This window comes from Neopsephotus bourkii, unplaced genomic scaffold (genome assembly GCF_033783945.1).
Source record: "Neopsephotus bourkii isolate Nb327-2 ecotype Australia unplaced genomic scaffold, CSIRO-AGI_Nbou_v1 NB_1511, whole genome shotgun sequence".
NCBI classification, from domain to species: Eukaryota; Metazoa; Chordata; class Aves; order Psittaciformes; family Psittacidae; genus Neopsephotus; species Neopsephotus bourkii.
Window position 1 is genome coordinate 1,093,706 of NW_026901987.1, and position 25,671 is coordinate 1,119,376.

Sequence of the window (25,671 nt, forward strand, 5' to 3'; positions counted from 1 at the left end):
AAGAAGAAATGGTCCAGATAGCAATGGTAGGGCTTGATCCATCCAGGTATGGCTACAAATGGTAGAAGAGGTTTCCCCTTCATGAAATCAGTGGCTGTGAGGTTGTTTCACATTATTATTACTAGAATGACTGTTATGATTATTACTGTTATTACTATTGTCACATATAGATTTTTTTTTATTTTGGGGGAAGATTTTTGTATATGTGAGTTGTCCATTTTCACCATGCACACACATACGTGCATGTATACTGAGAGAAGGAAGCAAAACAGTGTCAAAACAGCATCAGTGCAAGTGGCCAGGAAATGACTGTCAGCATTACTGAGAGCAGTTTTGTTCATGATGTTCTGTACCCCATCTGCACACATATGGATAAATAAATTGCTTCACTCCCATGACAAGTCCATTGAACTCCTGCCAGACTTTATGATTCTGCATTGACCCATGAGAACTCAAAATAGATTATTTTGCAGGCAAAACACCCAAACCCAAACCAATGAATAGAGAGGCTGTTATTTATTCTGTCTCATCTTTGTTTTAATGTCAGTAAAAATGCAAATATAACGGAATATAAAATTGCACTTTCCAAATGCAGACTTAGTTTGAAAATCTGGGGCAGGGTATTATTTCTTCTGAAGTCAATAAAAACTTCTTAGGGACTTTACTGACACAGGATTCCATACCTTAATATGCTTTAGCATTAAACTAAGTGCTGCTCTGAATACCAAAGATGATTTATTGGAAAGCAATAGAAGTGTATGCATATGCCATACCTAGTCATTAAGATTACCTTAGGTTTATGATCCCTTTCCCCCCTAACTGAATTTTACAGATTAGTATTAGATGACTGTTCACATTACGGAGCCCTGTTAATGGCAGTCATGTACTTCATATGTTATGCTGCTATTTAAAGAAAACTCTATATCCGTTACCTACGAACACCAATGGAGAAAGGCAGACTAGAAGAAGACATGTATTCTAAACTGTCAGATAAAAACCCCACCCTATGCTTTCTTAAACACAGGCAAAATGACTTTTTCCCTTCTTTCATTATCTGTTCCCAAATATTATGATTTAACTTTTAAATCAAGCCAAAGCTGGACGTCCACTGAAGACAGATGTTTTATGATGTGTTTGCATGATGATATTGTGACGTCTTTAAACAACCGTCAGAAGAGCAGAAATACTGGATGCTAATGTAAAAGGTTGAAACGATGACTGTACATTTGCCCGCATGCTTCCTGAGCTGCTATAGTGTGGGAAAGCAGTTACTTGGAAAGTTTGGAAAGTTGTTATTATTTCCTCTTGTGTTGTTTCAAATAGATGTACAAAGGCAGTCAGCTGTTAGCGTCAAGAGGAAGCGCCTGTTTGTGGCAGTATAGCTGTTATTTTCTAGTGAGCATGCAAATACAGTTGGAATTGTCTCCTGGCTGCTTTGGGAATGACACCTTTCAGCAGAAATATTCAGAGTTCTTCTTTTAAATGTAATATGCAGTTAAAGATTAAAAGCTAATTTTTCATTTCTAGTGGCTTTTGTTTTGCCAAGACTTCTCAGTTCATCAGTGACCTAATTTTTAATAATGCAAATATTGCGGCACTACCATGGTCCAAGGCCCCAGGACATGCTCAGTATATCCTCTAAGGATCTCCACTGTTCTCAAATCACAAATGGGGAGAAGGAAAATTGCCCAAGAAACATGAATCTGAGATTAAGTCATACAGAAAACCAAGCCTTTCAAATGAGCAGGGACCTTTCTACAGCATTTGATGGGCTTTGGATTGGGCGTGTGAGACCCCAGAGAGACTCTTAAGTCTGTTTTCAACCCTTCCTTTCAGTTGTGAATGAGCAGTGGTGGGAGCACTCTAGTGTGCCCTGTAGGCAATGGCCTGGCTGAGCTTGCTCTCCCTGCACAGCTTGTTTGCATGTCTGTTGGACCATTCCATCATCCCCCACTCACCCACCCGTAACTCTGCCGCATTGGCACTGGCCAAAACTAGACGAACTCTAAGTCTCTGATTATATTTACAACCACCAGTAACTAATTTAGGTCATTGTTGCTGTTGGCAGCACTCTTTGAGACTGTATTCCTTTCTCCTGCTCTTTTGTGTTTTGTTTTTCTGAAGTATATGGGTTTGTCTTAATGTGACATCTCTGTGCAAACATATCCATCCGAGGAAGGCAAAAGAGATTTATTGCATTTTGGCTAATACAGAGGAAAGGGGAAATTGCCTACATAATGAAACAGGAGATTTGGTTTTAACTATGTAATTTCTCTCTTGTCTCCATAGTACTGAATACACAAATATAAAGTACATAATCTACCTCCTCCTTCAAGCATATCAACGTACAATTAAAACCCACAAAGCTTGACAACCTGTTGTCAAGTTGTTTAAGCAGTTGTTTCAGAATCTGACAGACAAACTTATAAACAAAACGTAGAGCACCAGATTGTGGGATGAAGCAGCATCATCACGTGGCTTCCTCAGTTATCTCAAAATTTGGAAAACAAAAAAAGTAGAGGAATACTTTTTCTCCTTGAATAAATAACAGTTTAATTACATTATAGAAATAAAATATGATATGGTAGGAATACACTGGAAATCTTACAGAAATACTATTCTGCTACTGGTAGGTAAATGGTCAAAGCTACTTTTCATGACAATGTGAACAGTACTTGTGTACAAACTATTATACAGGTTGCTAATGAAAAATATTGCAGCAGTCGCAAGGATGTTACCAGCTCAAACAAACATCTAATGATACAATATTCTTCTAAGAGGAAGTAATAATGTTAGATTTACAGACAGTAAAGAGTTATGTTCTCCACTTTGAAACACTGGAAAGAAAAAGCTCAGGTAATCCAATTTCTTTATATTATCACAAGGAAAATGTTTCCTTTCACTATGAACAGCATCCTAAGAAACCCTGTAAACAGTTTATTCAAAGGTAGTATTTGAGATGTCACAGCAACTTCAACAACCGTCCTAGTCTACAATTACAGACTTTTTAGGCCACTGCTTGTACAGATGACTTTTTTTATTTTTCGCTTATTTACATACATTCAGCCCAATAACAGCAGGTAAAATGTGCTGTCTATCTCACAACAGACACACTAACATTTTCATCGGAAGGCCAGTGCAAGAAGATGTGGATAGTGATTGCACAGCGTTGAGGAGATAATATTATACAAATATACAATTAGACTGTTAAGAATCTAACTCTGCACACATATGACATAGATGGTCTTCTCAGTACATATGTGACGCTTGGGGATGGTACAGATAGGTAACTGCAACTGTCGCTGGTTGACTGATGATGACGGTGTGGGTGGCTGTGGAACACAGTATCATTTGGCTGTGCTATCACTAAGTGAAGGTAGGCAACTGCAAATTAGGAATACCTAAAGCTGAGGTTTAAGTACAGATTATCTTGGAATGGCAGCAAATATTTCTAATTTAAGAGTTGTTCTACTTAGTATGCAACATGTAGGGAAATTGTTGCCACCTCTTTAATAAATGGTTTCAAGTGAACCGATGCAGTTCCCAGAGCTTTAAAAAAACTCATTATGCAAACGAAGATACTGCTGATAGATGGTAACATTTCACAGGATGCTATTTCTTATTATATCAGTAAGCACCAAGTTAAGTGCCAAGACAGCCCCATTGTCCCATGATTGATCATGTAAAATTTAGAACTCGAATGCACAACAAAAATCCACTAAGTTTGCATTTAATTCACAAGAAGACAGTTTCAAAAATGGCTCTTAAAATACCTTTACATTTCAAATAAGTCTCCCCCCACCCTCCTCCAACAGGACTGCTTTAGGATGGACTAGACCTAGATATAAGAAAGATCTTTCAGGAGGAGGACTTGCACATCCTCTAGGAATCCTCTGCAATCTGCCAGTTTTGTCTGACTGCCAAAGCCCACTGAGAGCATGGTGCCTTGTCCTACCACCGGGGTAAGCTGCAGGGGAGGTGAGTAGAGAAGGAAAGTACCTCTGTGTCTTCCACCTTGCCTGATGAGATCTTTGAAGTGTGCCAGCCCTCACCAAGCCTGAACTTGGAGGCACTTTAACATCTCCACAGAGCCACTGACTGACATCAGCTGGGCTGCCCATGCTACCTGCTGCTCTGTCCTGAAGTATCAGAAACATCATGGGGACACCACCGAGGCCAGAGACCCAGGGGTGCCATCCCCCTCTCTCTCCCTATGTAACCCTGAGGACAGATGGCCTGGCAGCATGGATTTGGCTCCTCTTACCCAGTGCCATGGTGGGAGCCACCCTCTTGCAGCAAGCATCAGGCAGCCAACAAGCTAAGCCTCTTTTGCAGCTATTTTGCAGAAATCAGCCAGAAGGGCAAGGAAATGGCAAAAAAAAGGCAGCAGAGAGGAGGACCCCAGACCTTCTGATTCATGACAGAACCACAGAATATTCATGCCTCAAAGACTATCAGGAGACTATCCGGTTACCTGCTCTTCGTGAAAGCCCCATGCTGCAGAAAACAATCCTGCTACTAAGAGTCATGATTTTCCTTCACTAACTTCTTCCTCAAAGCTATAGTGTCAAACCTTGTCATCTGTATCCTAGTTTCACAGTGAGACTCACATCATTTTGAGCAATCTGATGGCCTTAAAAGTGATTATCATTTATTTCTGGCTTTTTCAGTTTTCAGAAACACCATCTACAGCCACTGCAGTTGTTAGCACGGGCTCATGCCATGCTCTGCCTCTTGTTTCCCCTTATTCCCAAATACAACTGAAAGATCGCTTCCTCTAGCACATGGATACACCTTTCAGAGTGGATCAAGATGTTCTTAATATGGTACTTTCATCAGTAATCAGTTGGAAGAACTCAATTTTAGAAACAGAATTCATGTGCAAAGCGTGCAACAAGAAATACAGTTTACATTTGGTCAGTGTCCTATCTTAGTTGTGCTACCATGACTTACACTGATTAGTGTACTTACACGCACACGCACGCACACACACGTACACACACAGATATTTATTTATATACACGCTCACACAATAAGAAAATGTCTGACAGTATTTCCTCCTCTTTTAGTGAAGACGGGAGTTTGGCATCTCAGGCTCTGCATCTGCTTAAACCTGGGATACAGGAATGAGACACAATTCAAGTATACATCGACTGCACAGTGATAACATCGCACATTGAGTCTGACACATGCTGTCTTCAGTGGTCCAGCACCAGCATGTGGCTAAAAACCAGTTGCATGTTAAGGGAGCCAATATCCAGGACCTTCACTTCTCAGTGTTCATATTCACGCAATGCCCAAGAGCAGGGCAATAGTCTGTACAACCATAAACGTCCTTCTGTATAAATGCAGTGGTATTTACAAGTCTGAACCAGTGCATTCCTTTCTTACATTCCTCCTCTATTCCTTTGTTGCTGTTACTCTCATATGCGTGTGAAAGTAAAAGGTAGTGAGGAAACAATTTAGTAGAAGAACACAAACCCTCTCCTCTAAGTCCATAGAAGACCACTAAAGTGTAAAATTTCCAAAATAGCTCATAGGAATTCTTCAAATACAGTAAGTATTTTCAATGGGGTTTACATATCACGTTTCACATTATTTCCACGGAGTCTACCTTATCACTTTGTTTATCAGACAAATATCGATAACACAGAATAAAACAGCACACGATTCACAGGACACGACACGTTTTACAAAACCTCTAAAACTCAACACTGCTGCTTTTGGAAAAAATCAAAACCTCCTATTACTTACAGACATGAAATACACTTCACATTGAAATGAACAGCATGATTACACAGCTTTTTCTCTTACTTGATGGCATTGGTTTAGGATGCATTAGTTTTCAATTAGGTTTCACCATTTTTCTTCACACCCCCAAAGGAACCGCTGCTAACCTGGTATTTTCTCTGTGTTCTTTCAGGAAACATCCTATCATTCAGTAAACACGTTCTGAGAAAAACACTTATGAAAATCTAGCTTGAATTCCTAATTGCAAAACCTGAAGAACTGGCTGATGGTAATGTTCTTAACACAATCATTGCCCAGCTTACAATGACAAACCAAAGAAATATTACAGGAGGGTACAAACACTATAAGCCACAGGTTTGGTTTTTTCTGTTGTTGAATTTTTAAACCTTTATTTTTTAAACTAACTCCTTTTCTCACAAGGCTGAGAAGTCTCTGACTTACAATGCTTCAGCAGTCGTGTCTGTGGAGACAGACATGGTAACTTTGGCAATCTTAACTGTGCTCTTAATGCAGCTCTCGGCAGCCCTATGCACGTTCCCTGCGTTGTTGGCGTGTTTGTGCTGGCAGTCAGACTCCATGCTGTTGTCGAGGGGCTGCGCGGTTCCTTCGCAGGTGGGGAACATGCTGCGGAAGGCGTGTCGCAAGTCCTTGCTCCTCAGAGCGTAGATGATGGGATTCACTGTGGAATTCAGCAAACAGAGCATGCTACAGAAGGCAAAGACAGTTTTGATGAGCTTGTTCATTTTGCCAAAGACATCATACACCATGATGGCGAGCAGAGGGCCCCAGCATATGATTAAAACGACTAGGATAAGGACCAAGGTTTTGGCTAACCTGATGTCCATACGAGTTTGATCAGGCCTCGTGATCTGTACCTTACCATCCTCCGTAGACTGGATGATGATGCTTTTCTGCGTGCCCCGCTGAATCATGCGAACAGCGTGGCTGTGAGCCTTCCACAGTATGTACATGTAGGCATAGACAATGAACAGCAAGAGGACGCTGGTGACCCCGATCCAGAACATCAGGTACGTCTCATCGATGAGAGGGAATATGTCTGAACAAACAGAATTGAGCTTTTTGCAGTTCCAGCCAAGCAGAGGAAGAACGGCTATTACAATAGCGATGGTCCACATCACACAAAACGCTACAACAGCCTTTGGTCGGGTAACAATCCTTTTGTAAGCTAGTGGCCTGTGTATAGATATGTACCGGTCTATTGCCGTGAGGAAAAGACTACCTACGGACGCAGTGAAGGAGGCTGTAACTCCACCCAGTTTGAACAAGAAGACGTTGGGGCTGTCCTTCCGGTGGAAAACATGGAAATCCACAAAACTGTAGACAAAAATCACACTGCCCAGGAGATCGGCCACAGCCAGGCTGCCGATGAAATGGTAGGAGGGTCTACACCGGAGGCTTCGAGAGTGGAGGATGACGCATAGGACAAGGAGGTTCTCTAGGACCGTGAAGGTGCCCAGGGTGAGTGACAGCACAGCGATGGCCAGCTGCTGGCTGGGGTTCAGGATCATAAAGCACTCCATATCCATAAAGTTCTCCCCACACTGTATGTTCTCCTCATTATCCTTAAACGTGGACAGGGACTTGTTGTAAAACTCGGTGATGTTGACCTGATCTGAGGGAATAATGCTCAACAGGGGATCATCTCCCGCAGTCATTTTTTCTTGGAAAGGATCACCCCTGAAGGAAGAGAGAGGGAACTTCTGGGGGTAGTATCCCAGCTTGGATGCCATGTCGCCTTTCATGTCTTCGTACTGGATATCGTTGGAGCCCACGTAAAGGAGATCTGTTGTGATTGTTCGGAAAGTTGTGTCTGCGAGGCCATCTAGGACTGACTTCATAACCCCAGTCTTGTTGGTTTCGGAGAGACTTGTGGCACGGAAAAATGCATCAGAGGAAATCCTAGAAGGGGAAAAGATCAGAATTCATTAAGATGTACAGGGAGACAAACTCCACAAACAACTTAGTTGAACTGTGTCAAACAAAATCGACCTTTCTCTTGTATTCAGTCTAGCTTTGCCACCTGCGGGAATCAGGGTGAGTTGAACACTTAGAAATCACCTGGATTTCACTAAAACTGAATTACTCTAGGAAGTGACATGAAAAACAGAGGCACAGGGAATTGAGTATTCAACAGGAAAGTAATTTTCATTTCTCATCAAAACCTTCTGAGTTGCTCCACCACAAAGATCTTTTTCTCTAGATCTGAACTTGGCTTCTGATTGCAAAGTACCCTGCAGACCAATATTCCTCGGGCACGCTTCATTTCAATACCAAGTGCCACTGCAGGAGCAGCATTAAACTGAATCATCAGGCTTCACTACTTTCTTTCAAAAGGCACCAAGGGTTTTGAAAACCTGATAACAGAAAGCGAGCAAGGAAAGAGCCATGCACTTGTAAGTTTCACAGTTCACCCAGGATGCCTGTGTATTCACATTACCCTGCCACAGCACTCTGAGGTCTCCTAACATCCTGAATTTGTTACTGCAAATTTATTAGCAAGGTACCTGATATACAAATACAGGCTTTATTACTCTGTTCCTTTCTTCTGCTAAGCAAACCAAGGCTATTGGGATATTTGGGCTGCAAGGGGGAAGTGGGTTGTTAACCAGCCCTGTCCAGTTTCAGAAAAGGTGACAAGCACTGCTAGGTCAGTGAGTGCGTCACTCTGATCCATTCTGCATAGATCAAAAGCTTCAACTGGGGCAAACACAGCACTAAGTTTGGGGCAGAGTGCAGCTCTGGCCAAAACTCCAGGCAAAAGGGACCAGGAGCTGCTGCTCCTCTGAGAAGCCAGGAAATGTAATTCATCCCACTGAGGACACCCTCAAAAACATTCTGTCCCCTCAGAAACAGGGACCCAAGCAGCAGGTCCCCTGGTAGCCAGTGGTCTCTAAGTCCCATCATACCCAACCTTTGCTCATGGATGATGGTTAATTGCACAGTGTAACCTTGGGATAACATTCTAATCAGCATCTGAGCATCTTACATGCATCAATATGTAAGACAGGCCTTACAGCTGTTCTTATGCTGTGCTCCTTTATATAACTTTGCCCATGTAACTTGCCTTGAATATGCATCGAACATCTGCTTTGGGGCCCCCTTCCACTGCCAGAGTGGCTGAGAGTGGTCTGAATGTAAATAAGAGCCAGAATCATTGCTTCAGTGTGCTACAGCTATTCTGCATCTGCTACGAGACATCCTGATGATCGCACCAGCAACACGAGCAAACCCAAGCTTCCTCGTGTTTTGAGAATGGAGGAAATTGTGACACTCAAGAAATCCCAGATGCTATATATAGGCTTGTACCGACTTAACCTGTTCACTTTACACAACTGACAATAACCGGCCAGAAAGGCCATGATTATTTGCCAACCCCCGGTGTATTGATCACCTCAACTCCTAAGATGGGACGTGCACAATAGGTACCTCAGCTGAATTTTCCCATGAAAAATAAAAGAAAGAAGAAAAGGGTTCCTCTCTACAACAATACCAGTACTTAAAAACAAATGAAATAATGAGCATTTCCAAAAGAAGCAGAGATCATTTGGCTGCTGAAATATTTCTACGGCCCTTACATGTAGCATCTGAACACTTGAGACTTCTTCCACAGTACTTTAAAGTTTTGCGTTTGATTCAGCAGGCCTGGACATTCAAGTGTTAAAAGGAAGATAATTAACCTAGATCTCCAGAAGATAATGCAACTGCAGTGCTGCAAACAAGGATGAGTACAAACAAACCTTACCAGGATGGTCCAACACACAACACATACCGGTTGCGTCAGCTTTTGCTGACACAATTTGCTCAGCAAATAACAACTTCATTATTAGACAGACAATATTAAGAAATTTAATTCTGAGAGTGTGCGCGGTGAGGGAGGGAAATGTCACTGAAGCACACATTAAAAATGAACAGCCATCATCTAATATGCGAGGTACTCTTCTTCCAGAAGGTACTTCACATCTGTTCCTAGTAGAATTTGCAGGTGTTAAGTGTTGCAAAAATGACCCTGCTGACAACTGACAAATCTGCTTTGGGTGAAGTCTGGCAACTTTAAGCTTGGCATTATTAACACCAGTTCAGAATCAGAAGTGAAAAATGTGTTACTCATTTGAAAACAATCAAAAAAGTTATTAAATAGATCAAGTAGTCCTATAAACACGTAAAGATGGCTGTCGCACTCTGTTACTCCAGCCTACTCCTGACAGAAGACAGACAACCATTTTAATGATTCAAGACACAACCCCATGTCGAGAAGATTATGTTTGAGTAAAGCTTCAAAAATTGTATGCAACTGCGCACCTCTGCTAGACAGACAAACAAATTGTTCTGAAGTAGCTGGTCCCTGCTGGAGTCATGTTAAGTACAGACTTCCTCAGAATAAGGTGCAAGCTGCCGTGCAACCCCTACCTTTGTTTGAAATACAAATGAAAGAACACGAATTCCTGTGTGCTCTTCTGAAGGTGGCAGTGAGTTATGTGACAATATCACTATGCATGCATATGCTGTGCTAACAACATGGTTAATGGGATCAGGAGAGGCAAGCCTTACTCTGAATGTCAATGATTTTTTTTTTCCCTCTGTATTTTTACATTGAGATTATTACAGTAATTTCCACCTTATTGTCTCTGCAAAGAGAGTTTTCTTTGAGAGTACTTGGGAGTTCATTAGTGGCGTAGCTTAGGCTTTGGGGGATGCAGACGACATTAATTTTGTTTTTGTTTGCTGCTGGGAATATCATAATTGGAAATATCTAGCAATATGTGTGCATGCACCTATTCAAGTAGCAGTTGTTTTTTATTAAAGTTGCAGTAAAACAGCCATTTGCCTGATCTGGAACTGCACTTTACTGGAATTTGGTTTATTTTAATTTAGATAGTAGCTTGTCCCAGTATAAGCTACAATACTGAAACTTTGTGGACACTGAAGCAATCAGCAAAGTTTTCCATGACTGTCTAATAAAACCAAGACCTTTGGCACTGCACTTATCAGGAGGGTCCCAGTCTCAGGTGTTGCACAATCTGACATTGACTGAAGAGCCAGCAGCAGAAGCAGTGGTTTGCTTCTTGGTCACTTTGTTTGATCAGGTGCACATGCCAGTGCCACACAAGTTTTGGCTCTGAGCTCTTCTGTTGGAACCTGGAGTGGCGAGCAGGCACTGACCAAGGAAACGGGACACCCCACAACACATGGCCACACTGCTCTTTGCAGCTGGCTTCAATGCAGACCAAACCCATACTGCCCAAGACTCACGACCATCTCTACATTAAATACACCGTAAGCCTCTGTGCCTTCTCACAGCTTCTGTAGAAGACCCCTCTTCTCTGGATGGGACTGGGGCAATGGCCACGTGCCCCAGCAAGGTCCCTTCATGGACAGGGCGACAGTGAGGGAGATACTCTTTGCTCTGCAAATGAAAAGCCCCCCTGTCCTGTCGGAATCCACTCCTCCAACAGAGCCTTTGAGTCTCCAAGCTCTCAGCTTTGTCCCTTCCTTAAATGAGCTCTATTACCTCACTCATTTGAAAACAGTTAAAAAGAACGGAAACATTGATTAAAGATGTGGAAGAGCCCATGCTAATGCTGGCACGCAAAATTTCTGATGCATTTCCATGAATGCATGCAGCAATGCACAGCAAGTAATGAATTATGACTATGGATAAGGGTTAAACAATAGGTAAAAATTTCAACCATCTTTTATCCTGAAGACCAAAACCAGAAAACACACAGCGGAATGTTTAGATTTTTCTCTCATCAATGGGTTGATGGGCACTGCCCGACCAGCTGTGCAAAGTGACTGCCACTAGATGGAGTGGCTTTTACAAGCACACTGCTTAACTGCCTGCAGAGACCTGGATTTAATTTCCTCTTGCCCTTTTTTCCCCAGCCTGCTTTATCGGGGTTCAAGCATACGAGGTGTTAAACATCATCCGAAAACACGCCTTTGTAAGGGACTGCTCTCAAAGTGAAACAATTAGTGACGAGTTGATGGGTAAGTCTTACTGCTGCTCTCCACCGTGTGGTTACATAGAGCCTTAAAAGAAGCTCAAATGCTACTAGAATATAAAGACCCCTTAGGTAAAATATAACATATGTAATTCATAAAAGGCTGGTAACTCATCTGAGGGGAGAAACGTACCTCCCCTGGACTTCTTGTTGGTCCACAGGACCAGTTCACTCAGGGAACAAGAACGTGACTTCATTAAAATGCTATTACCTATCTTCTCCTTCTGTTCTGGGGGAGAGAGAAGGCTGGAACGTTTTTATCGTTGTCTAAAAAAAGGCCTGACTTTATTATAATTTTCAACCCAGGATGATTGATAGAGCAATTTTAATAGCCTGAATAGAAACAGTGAATATTTGTGTTCTTCCTCAGAAAGTAATTATGAGCAACACAATGATGCTACTGATAACTGCAAAACTGTTTATGTGGCAAGAAAAGGAATCAAAACAAGGAAGGGAAATGCACAATCAAACCTTTCCAGCTTCTCTTTCAGAAAATATTTTGATCTCCATGCCTATACATTTCTTCTGTGATACCCACAGCTAATTAAGAGCAGGCTAAAGGACAAGTAAGTATAATTGAAAGTTTCTGAATGCACAAAAATACGTAAATGCTTTCTCCTTGCTTACACATTATAAGGTTTGTAAGTCCTTCAGAGAAGGGCTTCTGATAAGTTTGTGTGTTGCCCAGTACACTGGGACTTCTACTAAACTGGGTCCACAAAGCACTACCATGGGAGAAACGGCAGTAATTTATACTCGTGTGTAGCCAGCTGAAAAAGCTTGAGAGAAATGAGAGCTACCATAATAACTGTTGGCCTCCAGGAATTAGAACTGTCCTATAAAATGAAAATTTATTTGGCTAATAATTACCTTATCCCATATGGCGATGAACCATACTGCTTCGAGGACAGAACAAGGTTTCTAAGCCTAAAGAAACGCACAGTCTGAGAAATGGCACTTTCAGACTCAGTGACACCAAGCAAGGAAAAAACATGTGTTGACAATGATGTGAAAGCAATGTTACCCCTATCCTATTTACTGCTGGTTTACTGTTCCATCTCAAACACTGTGGTACTGCTAGGCTGTAATTGGCAAATATGCTGTTTACTCCTAAATCAGGAAAATCTGCATTTACTTCAGTGGGAATTTTCCCTGTGTGAGGGATTGGGAAGGAGCACAGACACTAGGAAAGAAGCAAATGACGGGTGCTATCTTCGAGTTACAAGGCGCTACCAGCTGTGGGGTAAACTAGGGCATGCAAGTACTGACCCAAATGCTGTTCTTATGCATCATGATGGTATCTTTGGGAAGTTGAACTCTAATTATCAATAAACCACAGCTACACAGTTATTTATGTTAATTAACATACCATTTGCACACTAGCAGGATAGGGGCTGGACGGTTCTAAACTGGGGACAAAACTGCCCCTGTGTGACAACCCCCAGCATCCATCAGCTGACAATCTGGATGACAAAAACAGAACTAAGAGTTAACCAGTGGCCAGCAAATGTTTTTTAAAAGCAGTATCATTATTTCCTCCCACCAAAGGTTTGTTGGTGAAGTGGATGTGTGCACCAGTTTTAGCACAGGTGACTTGCAGGCACAGGTCAAAAGGGGCTGTGCCTTACCTCCTGTACAGGCAGGGCACACATGTGTGTTTAACACCAGAGAGGTTCAAAGGTGAGGTTGAATTCCTCCTCTGTTTGGCACAGGTGAAGGACCCAAACTTTGCTCTCCCGTGAGCCAGGCGAGCATTCTGGCAGCCGCTCCATTCTGCTTCCTGTCTCTAAATTGCTCGAGCTGTCCCACGTCAGATCAGGAGTTAACCATCCAGAAATAAAGGCACTAACTGATACTCCAGCAAGCAGGGTGCACATCTAGCAAGTGAGAGGCTTAGTCTGAAGCCCTGTCTCTGAATCAAGCCAATGAAGGATGTGTCTCTCACAAGCCACCCAACCGCAGGGGCAAAAGCAGGGACAGCTGCCACAGCTGCCCCAGCTGCCTCTGAATAACCCCCAAAGCTCCCGAGTTCACTCAAAAGCCCTCAGCTTGTGAAATACAAGCTCCTACGCACACATTTCCTACCAAGTCGGAGACAAGAGGAAGTACTGGAGTCACAAATCAGCAAGGGGAGTGTCAGGGTCACGTTAATGGGAAACTACAGCTACCTGGTCTGCCTGGCTTTTGTGAGAGAGAAAGCGGAGGTGGCTATCTTAAAATGTGGGATTTTAAGGTCTTTCACAGATTAGATGAAATTAAGACATACAAAGTAAAGACAGACTTTGAAGAGAGAATGAAGAGGCTTGCTTAAGTATGAAAGGCTCACATGAAAGCAAGAGTGAGCTTGTATTTGCTTAAAATCAGCTCCAGTTTAGGGACCTATTTTCCAATAAAGCTGAGTAAGCAGGTAGTATGAAAAGTTTTATTCAATGCTTTGGTATTTACATTTTAAAGGAAAATGAAGAGAACTCATTAAACTTTTAACTCTCAAACTTTTTCACAAAAGTAAAAAAGGATTTATCTTGGATTTCAATATTCCAACAGAAAGTGCTTCATTTCCAGCCTCTTTTCTAGACATTCTCTAATGTCAAAAGGTGCAAGCACTTATTACTGCTGAGCAGAACTGACATAAATGCTAAATGGAAACAGAGAAGCCCAGCTGGGTGCAAAAGAGATGGGGGCTGAACACTCAGTCTCCTGGAAGTACCTAGAACAGACAGCAGCTTAACACACAACGTGTAGTTGAAGGGAGAGAAGTCATTTGAAAGAACAGAGCAGAACATGAAAGACCCAGGCTCCACTGGATGCCAAATGCTAAAGGTCCCCAGAAGAATATATCGTCTAGAGGATGGAAATGGGGAAAAAAACCACATTTATTAGGAAAAAAAAACATATACAGAGAAAACAGATTCCATGTAATGACCAGAGAAGAACAGAAAAGATCAAGAATTTGGTGCAGCAGAAAATATTAGTGAACTTTTTAAGAGTCAGGATTGGAGGCAGAAAGGTAGCAAAACCATTAGGCTCCAGGGAGAACACTCATACACTGCACAGAGTGTGCTGTCTGCCTCATCCTAACCTCTGCAATAAACTGTGGTCATAACAAGTTTTAATCCAAGACTTTCTGAGGTAACAAGGAGCTGCTAAGAGCAAAGGTAATGCTGGTTAAGTCACTGGTGTGATGGGGACTGGCAGGAGAAATAATTACTGTCCTTATACAGGGCACAGGACATCCCCAGGTGAGATGGGAGCAAACAAGGAAAGAGAGGGAGACACAAGTAGAAGGAGCCCCTTGGAGGTAGAGATGCAGATTTTAAGGACAGAGAACTGCCTGTGTGATCAGCTTGGGGAAAGCAGATCAGGTGAAGGAGAAAACTCGCAGGAGAAAAACCTCCCTCCTCTTCCAAGCTAAGCAAACTTCAGAGACAGCTCTGTAATCTGAAGGATATAGCTAGTGGGATTTTCAGATCTCACCATAAAGAGAGAATAGACCCACTGCTCTGCAGGCACCAGTGTGCTCTTTTGAAAGTCCATTTCTGATCTTACTCAAACGGTGAAGGAAAATGCAAAGGGCTCAGAGAAGCCATCCTCAGTAAGGTCAGAGGAAAGGACGATGATGTGCATGCTGACACATAGGACCAAGCTGGGGACACTCAGGTGAGATCAGCTGAGCAAATCTGGCCAGGGACATTAATAAAAATGAAACTGCTTAAGCACAAAAGTAGGATACGGACCTCAGAAGTGGAAAGGAAGAAAGAATGCTCAAATAGAGCCAGTGATCCATACGGCAGGTAAACACACCAGAACTGAAAAGGGTGCTTACAGGCAATGACAGAAAGTTAGTGCACAGAAGGTCAGCAACACACTGCAAAGCAACATCCCTTCTACCTCAGTCCTCATGAGGCTACTTATCCTGAAAATCATTATCAGGCCACCAAGTACTGGCCATGCTCATAAGCTAGAATAGGAAGGCTTTTGGCGAATGCAATGTCCCATGCCATCAGCATTAGCGAAGGACGAAAATATGCATTCCAATTAAAAAATGTAAAACATTTTTTCATTTCTGGAGCTGTCTGGCCTTTCATAAAATTTAAATAAGCTCAGAGATTATAATGATATTCAAATATACTGCCTTCACACACACAAACAACTTGTGAAATTATTTGCCAGCATATTAAGCCACTACGCCAGATTGCTTGGCAATGGTGCATGTCTTCGAAATATGCAGATACTTCTCCTTTTTTTTTACAAAATAAAAGGAAAGAGGGAGAGAAGAGGAGAAGTGAGAAAGAATTACAGCAGAATCTGATATGTGAGTAGCCAGAGCAACAAATGGCAGACACTCAAACCAGTATTACACCAGATTTAGAAAAACAGTTAAAAGATACTGAGCAATGAGTTATGACTTTTTATGTGAGTGCATGCGTATCTTTTCTATGCATAAGCTTACAGACATACACAAACCCATACACATGCCTAGAGGAACAAGTAAAATCTCACGAACGCTGCAGTAGAGTTTGTCATGCATAAATTCAAATTCCCAGTGCCAGGGGACAAGCAAATTAGCTAGAAGTGTAAGTACAAACAATATGGGCAAGATGACCACTGAGTATCTTCTTTAATTCCTGTATACACAGCGTTCCTGGGGAAAAGCAAGACTCTAAACTGAGTACATCACTGAGAACCTGTAAAAAAGACTTTGCATGTATACATACATATAGGTACTTACATACACACTCCAAACCTATGCCACCTAATTTTCCAGGTACATGCATAGTTTGGAATCCAGAACCGCATTGCTTAAAACAGAGGCAGAACTAGCTAAACCCAGTGACTTCCAAGAGCACGTTTCAATGTAATCACCACAATGGGAACGTGGGAGCTCCCCAAGCCCCTAAGCACAAACTTTAAGAGGTTTCCTAAAATTCATTAAGATGAAAATGACTCCTCCAAGGGCTGAAAGGGAACTAACAGCGTCCCTTGTGAAACTGCTCCTGCTCAGTACTTTGTAGCGAGTTAACACACCTTTCCTGAGAATATACAACTGCCATAAAACAGGTTAACACAGGATTGAGGTATTATTTGATGCCATCTAGCCTCAATCTACACAAACAAGACAACATCTGAAAGGTGTTAAAACATCCAGTTTCACAAACAGTTCGGCCAAAGTATGAGGAGTGACATTATACTAACACAGAATAGTGAAGTACCTATTTTATCTGTAATTTGGATGTGGGTAGCTTTATGAAAAAAGGATGTTTCTGCTGCAGAGAGGCAGAACTGGGCTTGGTGTGTTCATCACCATAATGCCCCTGCATGAGGCACAAATGGCAGAATAAAATGTGCTCCAACCTTATGTTGCAAACCCAATCATTTTTCATGGGCAACAATGGCACCTTCGGGAAAAAGGAAAAAAAAAAAAAGAAGTTCTTTCTAACGAGAAATTGATTTATAAGTCATTATAACCATTTCAAAAGGACAGGTTGTGGCTGGTTTCAGCGATCATTAACAGAGCCATGCACTTTCAAAGAGCCTGAGTTCTGGGGAGGGGGGGATTCTCATCCCACCATCAGTGATCGGATGTGCACTTTTTGCAGCACTACAGCCTAGATATGGAGACATAAAGAGCACTACTAAGACAGGCTGTCACATTTTCAACTTTGCATTAATAACAAATGCCGTTGCTGTCTATTCTGGCACATTTGCAGCTTGCTTTTAAGTACAAGGGTCTGGCATGCATTTCCACTAAAGATAGGAAAATAAGAGCAGCCTTGTTATGATTAAAAGGGTCTATTTCCCTCTGCCTTCTGTGTCCATCTGCACAGCTGCTTTGAACTTGGCCAAATCCCAGTGTTAGGGTCGCCCACAGTACATATTTTAAACCATCAACAGTGTGCAAATTTGCTATTAGAGAAGAGAAAACCCTCCAGATTCTCACTTAAATGGTCGATGAGTGGTTTTGTAGAACACTCATCTCTAAAATATTTGTGAAACACACCTAAAATCATTTACTATTTCAGGAGGCTCAGATAAAGCCAACAGAGACACCTGCAGAGAAATGAAGAGCAATTGCCACTGAGAAAAACGAATTCTGCAGATGCCCAGGTAGCCAACTGCATGACCAGAGAGGTCACAAAGTTTGCGTTGGAGAAGTTACAGTATTTTTTCTTAGAACATGCAGAAGCGGAGAAACTAGGTGAGTGGAAGATAGTGGACAAGACCTACAGAACCATGACTGGCAATGTATTGGTAAAAGTCTTGGGCAATACTAAATGAATATCTGGGTTTGGGCTCTCCCTTGCCTCTTAACTTCCTCACTTACCTCTACTCGGTATAAATGAAAGCCATCCCAGCTCTCACTTGAGCACATAACACCTTCATCACCAAAACTCCCAATGGGATAACAGTCTCCAAGCATTTTGGAATGGCCACACTAAGGTCTGAAAGTCAGAAATCACTAAAAAAAAAGTTATTTAATTTCTAAACTTCCACTGCCCAATCAGAAACCTGTGAAGGGAGAGAGGAAAAGGCAGGCTTGCATTGGCTCAGACCTGCCATTACTTCAGCAGAGCATGAAAGCCTTTAATGGGGTCCTTTATGCCACTGAGCTAACATAATTCACCAAAGAACAACAGCCAGGATCAAAGGCGCCCACCAGCTCATCCTCACCGTACTATAACCTGCTTCCACCTTCACCTTGAGTTTTATAGGTATTTTGATTTGATTACTGTGGATTACAAATGGTCAATGATTTAAATTCACAGCAAACATCTGATTTCTCTGCGTAGCCAACTTTTCCTTTTTTTTCCTCCTGGCAATAGATGCCTGCTGGCTCAGTCAGAGAATAATTGCTTTTATCAATTCTGCTTTAAAATGTTTTTATTCAAATGGTTCTGCCTCTCATTCCAAAGACCAACAGATAATAAAGCAAAGCTGTTCCTCGTTGCTACAAAACTAATTTTAACCTCAAGCAAATCAGGAATTACACATTCATCTTCTAAACTGTTAAAGATGTTGCGTTCATTTATTTTACGGCTGATTTAATAAACTCTGCCTGCATAATAAATATTCCTACTATAGTCACACGTTTTTCTTCCTTTCTTGAGAAGGGAAAACCTGTGCTGGCAGCTTGTATGAGGTGTAATTCGAGAGCATTAAGCACACCCAAGTAATTTTTGCAATGTTGCACATATTGTTACAAAATATCATACTAAATATCAACCTCTGATCCTTTGCATGATTTTTGGTACATATGAACTGCAATGCCACCCCAGCAGCAAATGCTATGTTCCTTTAAGAAAAGGTGAACAATAACAATGAAAACAAGATGATATATCTAAGGGAAAAAAAAAACATAAAAAAAACATTACTACATCTTTAACAGGTAAAAAAAGCCACACTATGGGTAATTTTAAAAACAGCCAAACTTGTAGATACTCAAGTAGGAGTATTTTGATATCTGGCTTTATGTTATATATGCCCCTTTATTTTCTGAAAGAAGAAAACATAACAAACAAAACTGTTCATATGATGAGTTGCTGCCATACAGAAAATAACACTGATGGTAATTTTAGAGAAAGAAGAAAACTATGGACTTCATCTTCTGACACCATTTTACTTAATCAGACTGAAAACACAGTAAAGAGCTCTCTCCTACCAAAGGCTTGGTACGTACCTCATCCAGGGGTGTTCTCAGTGGAGGTTTGCAGACGTCTTTGAGACAAAAAGATGCCCATTTAAAATAAGCCCATCTGGTTACTCTTAATTATTTCGCAACAGCTGAAGATTTCGCATGACAAACACTGAGTGAAGTTTTAAAAGCTCACTCTTTTTCGCCTGTTTCCCCCCACCCCCGACCTCCGAATTTCAGACAAAAAAAAAACAAACCACCACAAACCCAGCCAACCAACCAGAAACCCTACTGGGGTATTCTGAAGATGCCGGGTGCCTGAAGTGACATCTTCTAACAGAACATCACTGCGCACAAAAATCACGAACCGCCTTTTATTTCGGTTCCAGCCTCCACGGCAGAGTTTTGGGAGGAGAAGTGCACAGGAAAACCGGGGTGAATGCCACCCGCTGTACATCACCGGTGGGTGAGGACGACAGGAGAAACTCCCGATGTCAGATGAGGTCCTGTGGGAACCTGGGAGGCCGCCGGCCCCGCACACAGAAGAACAGACGCGCGTTAACCACGGCGGCACTCGCCCCCCGCCCACCGCGGGCTCCCCTCGAGGGGCAGCGGGGTCCCCCCGTCCTCCGCCCGGGATCGCGAACGCGAACAGCGCACTTCGGGCCACCGGCTTCTCCCGAGCGGCCCCGAGGCACCCGCCAACTCTCCCCAGCTGCCCGGGGCCATGCCCGGGGCACAGCTGAGAGCCGCGTTCCCCCGGCCCCTCCGCACGGCGAGAGGCGGCGGCTCCCGGGAGGGATGCGCTCGCAGGCAGACGCCTCTCCTCCGGCTCTCCGGCCGTCGGGGCGGGCGGTGTCACCGCCGGCACCCCCCTACCCACACCGCCAACAAACTTCGAGGGGGACGACGGCTACCTGGCCCCCGGACGGTGGGCACCCGCCGCCCGCTCCCCCCTGTTCCCCCCGGTCCCGCTCCGTCCTTACCCTCCGCACGGCACCGGCCGCGTCCCCCGCCTGCTCCGGCCGCGCCGACCCCCGGCAGGGAGCGGGAGCGCCGCCCCGCCCGGGCACCCCGGCACTGGGGAGCGCCGAGGAGGCGGTGCCGGCGAGGGGAAGGAGGAGGTGGGAGACTTCTCGCCGCGGCTGCCTCCCCTTCTTCCCTTGCCTCCCCTCCGCGCCTTCTCTCCGACCACCGCCGCCCTCGCTAGCCCTGCTCAGGCAGCGTGCCGTGCTCCGCCGCCCTGCCGCTCCATGTGCCTGCTGCCCGCCCCCCCAGGCCGCCGCCCCCGGCCCTCCTCCGCCGCCTCCGCCCGCCGCCGCCTTGGCGCGGGGAGGCAGCGCGGGAGCCACGGGGCGCCCGGCGCGGCTCCGGCACACGCCGCCGCCGCGTCCCCCCCCGCCTTCCGCCCCGCTCCGGTCCCATTTATGAAGCCCGTCTCCCATCACGTGTCCGTGTGCCTTTTGTCCCGGCCCTGGCAGCGGCAGAGGCGCCCCGCACGCGCGGGCAGCGCCGGGGGACACGGGCGGCCGCTCCGGCTAAACTTCGCCGCGGGGGAGGGACGCGGGGACAGCGGGGGGGCTGGCGGCGGCGGAGAGCGGGACCCGACCGCCCCGTCCTGCCCGGGCCGTGCTCCGCGCCACCGCCCGCCCGCCCCCCGCTACCCCGGCGGTGGGGCCGTGGGCATTAACAGTGATGAGCCCCGTCGTGCCCGCGCCCCAGGGAGCGGGGAGCGCGGCCTCCAGCCAGTGAGGCCGGCCGGCAGCACCTCCTCCGCACCGCGGGACCGACGGCGCCTCCTCGCCGCGGAGGCAGCGCTGCACCGCCGCAGGCCCCGGAACGGAACGGCACGGCACGGCCGCTGCCCCCTTCTGCCCGCCGGGGCTAAGGCGAACGGTCCTGGGGCCTCGACGTTGGTGCACCCGGGGGACTGCGAGGGCTGGCGGCTGGTGGCCTCGGCCCGTGGCAGCGCCTGCAAGCGACCCTCAAGGATGAACCCTTTCCCTGTGGAACGCCGGAGTTTTACCGTCGTTCATTTCCCTTATCCTCACGATTCGAGTCCTGCTTGGGTATTTTGGGGCTTATGCGACTTCCCTCAGAAGCGCTGGGGAATCCCTCTTCCCTGAGGGATGAAATGGCTCCAAAGGCCATGGGCAATGGGCAAATCCGTAAAAGCTGGGCTTTATTCAGCAGCTGATTCCTAAAGGCTGTAATATCCAGCTGGCTTTGCTCTGCATTCTTTCTGCCTCTGCAGTGCCATAAATATGTATTTGCCTTCACACATATTAATACAGAATCATGATAAATATTTATCATTTGATATAGTATTGGATGAAATCAACTGGTCCATCTACCACATCCAGCCATGGAGGAGGAATAGGCTGTATCCCTCATTTCTCAGGAAGAAAAGCACCCAACTCTTCACGAGTGAATATTAAGGATTTCAGATGGCCGTATTTTTCAGGGGTACCCAGCCGAAGGTGTGTCTGCCATCTGACAGTATGTATTCTTCTTGAAGGTCTCTTGAGCTGGGCCCCCAAGGCCTGAAGCACCCAAAATCTCAGGGCTCCATGCAGGGAAGTGCATCTGTAAGGGAGCACCGACCCATTCTCACAATCCATTGTTTCCCATACATCTAGTCCCACAGTGAGCCTGCAAGATCATAATTACTGCCTATATTTTTTCTGCCGCTGGCTCTCTCTGATGGTAATCGTTAAATTAACAAGAAAGGAGATTATTTCAAAAGGCATTCCTGTGAGAAAAGTGGAAAAGAAAAAAAGGCTAACTCATTTGTGCCCAGCTCAAGTTTCTGATGTTAGTCGGTCTTTCTGGTCATTCGGAAGTGGTTGGTGGTATATAAAAAGAACTTTATTTAACACTGCAGTAAATCTGAGCGCATTTCTCTTTGGCTATGTGTTTCAGAAAGTACTGGCTTCTCAGAGGGCTAAGACTACTTAATTATTTGAGAGAGTGGGGTTCTTTTTCTTTGAGGGTGAACCTACCAGGTTAAACTTCTCTTCCACGTGGAGGGACACATCCCTATGGCAAAGGCAAGTCACACCCAGTGGACATCACCAGATTAAAATCAGCTCACAGAGAGAATTTAAGGGCACGTGTTACTGCACATCCCACCTCCACATCCATGGCTTGCTGAAGATCCCCAGCCTGAACTGGGCGTTACTCCAATCTTGGGGTAATCCTTCTTTCTTACTCAGATGGTAAAGAGGGAAATTGCAGTGTTGAGCATGTAGCCATGCCCACACACAGAGGCTTTATTTTTTTCCCCCTAAAATCCCCCACAGTTGCTACTGCCAGTTCAGCCCACAAGCACAGCAGTTCCACAGGAGAGAAGACGCCTGGGTGGCCAGAGGCGATTCAAGCACCAGGTTCTCAACCTGCTTCATGGCAGAGCATCCTTTGACCCCTCCTGCCTTGCCCACCCCAGACGCTTCTCCAGGATACTGCTTTTAATTTAGGGATCTGGCAAAGGGAAGGTTGCTGCAATCCTTTGACACCTGTTCCTAGTGGAGCTGGTTGGAAAACCTCTTAAGGAACAGCTTTCCACTGGAAAATGCAACCCTGTCAAAATCGAAACGCTTTGCAAACTTGTGTCGGTTTCACTGAAAATGTCATTTTAAAAAAGAGTAAGTGGTGGAGGGATGTTCCAACAGTGTGGGAACATCTCATTTTGACATTTCCAAGCTACATGTTTCAATTTCTTCCTTCAAAATGGGTTTTGGTTTCAAAATATTTCCTTTTATATTATATATTATGAAATAATACCAAATTTGAAAAGCTGAATCACATGTTTCCGTTGATCTGAAATTAATGTTCTCCAGAGCTTTCTCAAGGTAAAAAATTCTGCTATTCTGATTTGGAGCAAAATTTTAAATGCCAGACACCTATGGAAACTAGAATATCTGAATTTTGTTGGGCTCTCAGCCCCATGATGGATTTCCAGCACACATCCACGGCCACCTTTCTAAAGTGCATGATTGTGAAATACTTAAAACAGTGGAAGGCTACTTGCAGTCTTGTCTTTACTCACACTTTAAGCCTTGCTACCAGTCAAGAGAAAACCATTTAATAACAAAGCTGAGGTCTGACGGAAAAGCTGGGGGTGGACACAGACCTTGAGAGCAGAAGTTCTCCCTTTCCTTTTGATAGCTTGCAGTTAATGTATCTCAAAGTAATGCATCAGTCAGGTGGCCACCCCCAGTACTATTGTGTCCTGGTTTCATCTGGGATAGAGTTAATTTTCTTCCTAGTAGCTGGTACAGTGCTGGGGTTTGGATTTAGAATGAGAATAATGCTCATAACACAATGATGCTTTAGCTGTTGCTAAGCAGTGTTTACTCTAAGTTGGGAACTTTTCTGCCTCTCACACCACCTCACCAGTGGGTAGGCTGGGAATACATAAGAAGCTGGGAGGGAACACAGCCATGACAACTGACCTCCACTGACCAAAGGGATATTTCATACCATATGGCATCATGATCAGTATATAAATGGTGGGGAAAGCAGGGGCTGCTGCTCGGGAAATGGCTGGGCATTGTCTATCACTTGTTTTGTACATTCAAACTCATTATTATTATTATTATTATTATTACCCTTTCATTTTCTGTCCTATTAAACTGCCTTCATCTCAACCCACAAATTTTACTTTTATTTGTCCAATTCTCTCCCATCTCCTTTCAGGGGGAGAGTCAGTGAGCGGCTGTGTGGCTGGCTGGGGTTAAATCACAACATAGGGCAACTGGAATTTCCTTCGGTTCTTGTTTCAGGAAGAGAAGGAAAGGGGGTAAGAGATGAGATAATCCAGGTGATCCTGTGCTCTTTCTAAATCACAAATTCAGCCAGTTCTTGGCCTCTCAATCAGATATAATTTTTTTCAAATACCTGTGTTTTTTATTTTAATGAAAAATAAATTCAGTGTGTCACTTACCAAAAATCTGTACAACAGAAAATGTTTCCTGCCGCTGCCTCCTATGGGCTTGGAGGTTTTGCTCACTGTTATGCCTTTTTTCATAGGTAGATACAGCTATCAAACAAGACATAATTGGTCTCCCAAGAGGCATTTGGATGCACACTGTCTTCTGATACTCTTACCCTGGGTCCTGTCCACAGGCAAATGAGTTTTCACAATGTTTGTGTGGCAGTTTCTTAAATCATTTTTAAGTGAGAGACAAGATTTGGTCTTATATCTAGTTTCTGCTTCAGGAGAACTGCCTGCTTGCCTCAAAGACTGTCCAGTTTGGAAGACTTCGCTGCTAGGATAGCAATGAGCACCATGGGTGAACACAGCCCTTCTGCCATTTCACAGGCATTAAATCTCTGGAAAAAGCTGAAGAGAGTCTTCACCAAAAATACTGTTCTGCCCATGCATATCTCGAGAGCCAGAATAGAAATTCCATTGAACAAAGAAGACAAAAGGTTGAGAACCAAGACCTTAAACCTTGACCTCCTGTGCTAGCCTTCTTTTCCTCAGGCACAGAATCTGAGGACCCGAAATGTTCTGGTGCTGGTGCAGCACAGACAAGTACTCTTAAGGTAACAGGATTTTTCAGCTTTTCTCCTCAAGCTACTAAACAAGCAAGATCGGGTTGGGACCCACTTGTTACGTGATGTTTTCCCTCTTTTTTCAGTAGTGAAAACTGCAAGTTTCAGTGAGTTCAGCAATTGCTCCATGAGCACAGCACCTTAGGACATCATGCTGTTTGCCTTTCTCTGCTGGTGGTCCCCAGCTGTAAAATAAGGGTAATAGCATCTTTTTTCTTTCACCCCTCTCAGGCATTTCTGTTTAAACTCTAAGGTCATCAAATTGAGAACTGTCTCTTACTAGGAGTTTGTGAGCACCTATCACAACAAAGTCATAATCCTGTCTGTGACCTCCAGGCACTAACACATTGCAAATAATAACAATAAAAACTCAATCAGAAATGTTATTGTCCAGCAGTAACTTTACTGCCATCCAGCAAATGGAAAAAAACACAGCCCAGGGAATGACAGAACCCATGAAAGTGAGTGGGCTACCCATGGGCTTTGCTAATTATCCAGCTCCATATTTAGTCAAGTGTTGGTCTCTTGTGAAAGGGTTGAGCTGCCAGTGGGCAGCCACTGGTTCATATCGCTGGCGAGGCATGGCAATGTCCCCATTTTGGTCTGTCCCTGCAGCACACTTCAGGCTGTTGAGCAGGTGTTTTTTTCCACTGGCTGAGAGTGGGAGATGTGCTGCTCCTGTTATAGTGCAGATGCCCACCAGCTAGA

The 25,671-nt window shown here is 44.2% G+C and overlaps 1 protein-coding gene across 4 annotated transcripts; it reads right to left on the bottom strand.

Moving 5' to 3' along the window:
- Positions 1-4,994: 4,994 nt before the first annotated feature.
- On the bottom strand, positions 4,995-20,725 carry CNR1 (cannabinoid receptor 1). 4 transcript variants are annotated; one of them, XM_061369769.1, is made up of 3 exons: positions 20,391-20,725; positions 19,450-19,576; positions 4,995-7,671 (listed from the first exon to the last, which is right to left on the bottom strand). In XM_061369769.1, the coding sequence occupies exons 2-3, from the start codon at positions 19,452-19,454 to the stop codon at positions 6,189-6,191; spliced, it is 1,488 nt and encodes a 495-aa protein (XP_061225753.1). In that variant the 5' UTR covers positions 19,455-19,576; positions 20,391-20,725; the 3' UTR covers positions 4,995-6,188. The 4 variants fall into 4 exon arrangements, with proteins under 4 accessions (XP_061225753.1, XP_061225754.1, XP_061225755.1 ...); XM_061369770.1 differs by lacking the exon at positions 19,450-19,576 and having other exon boundaries at positions 20,391-20,723; XM_061369771.1 differs by lacking the exons at positions 19,450-19,576; positions 20,391-20,725 and adding an exon at positions 16,985-18,214.
- Between the last annotated feature and the right edge of the window lie 4,946 nt (positions 20,726-25,671).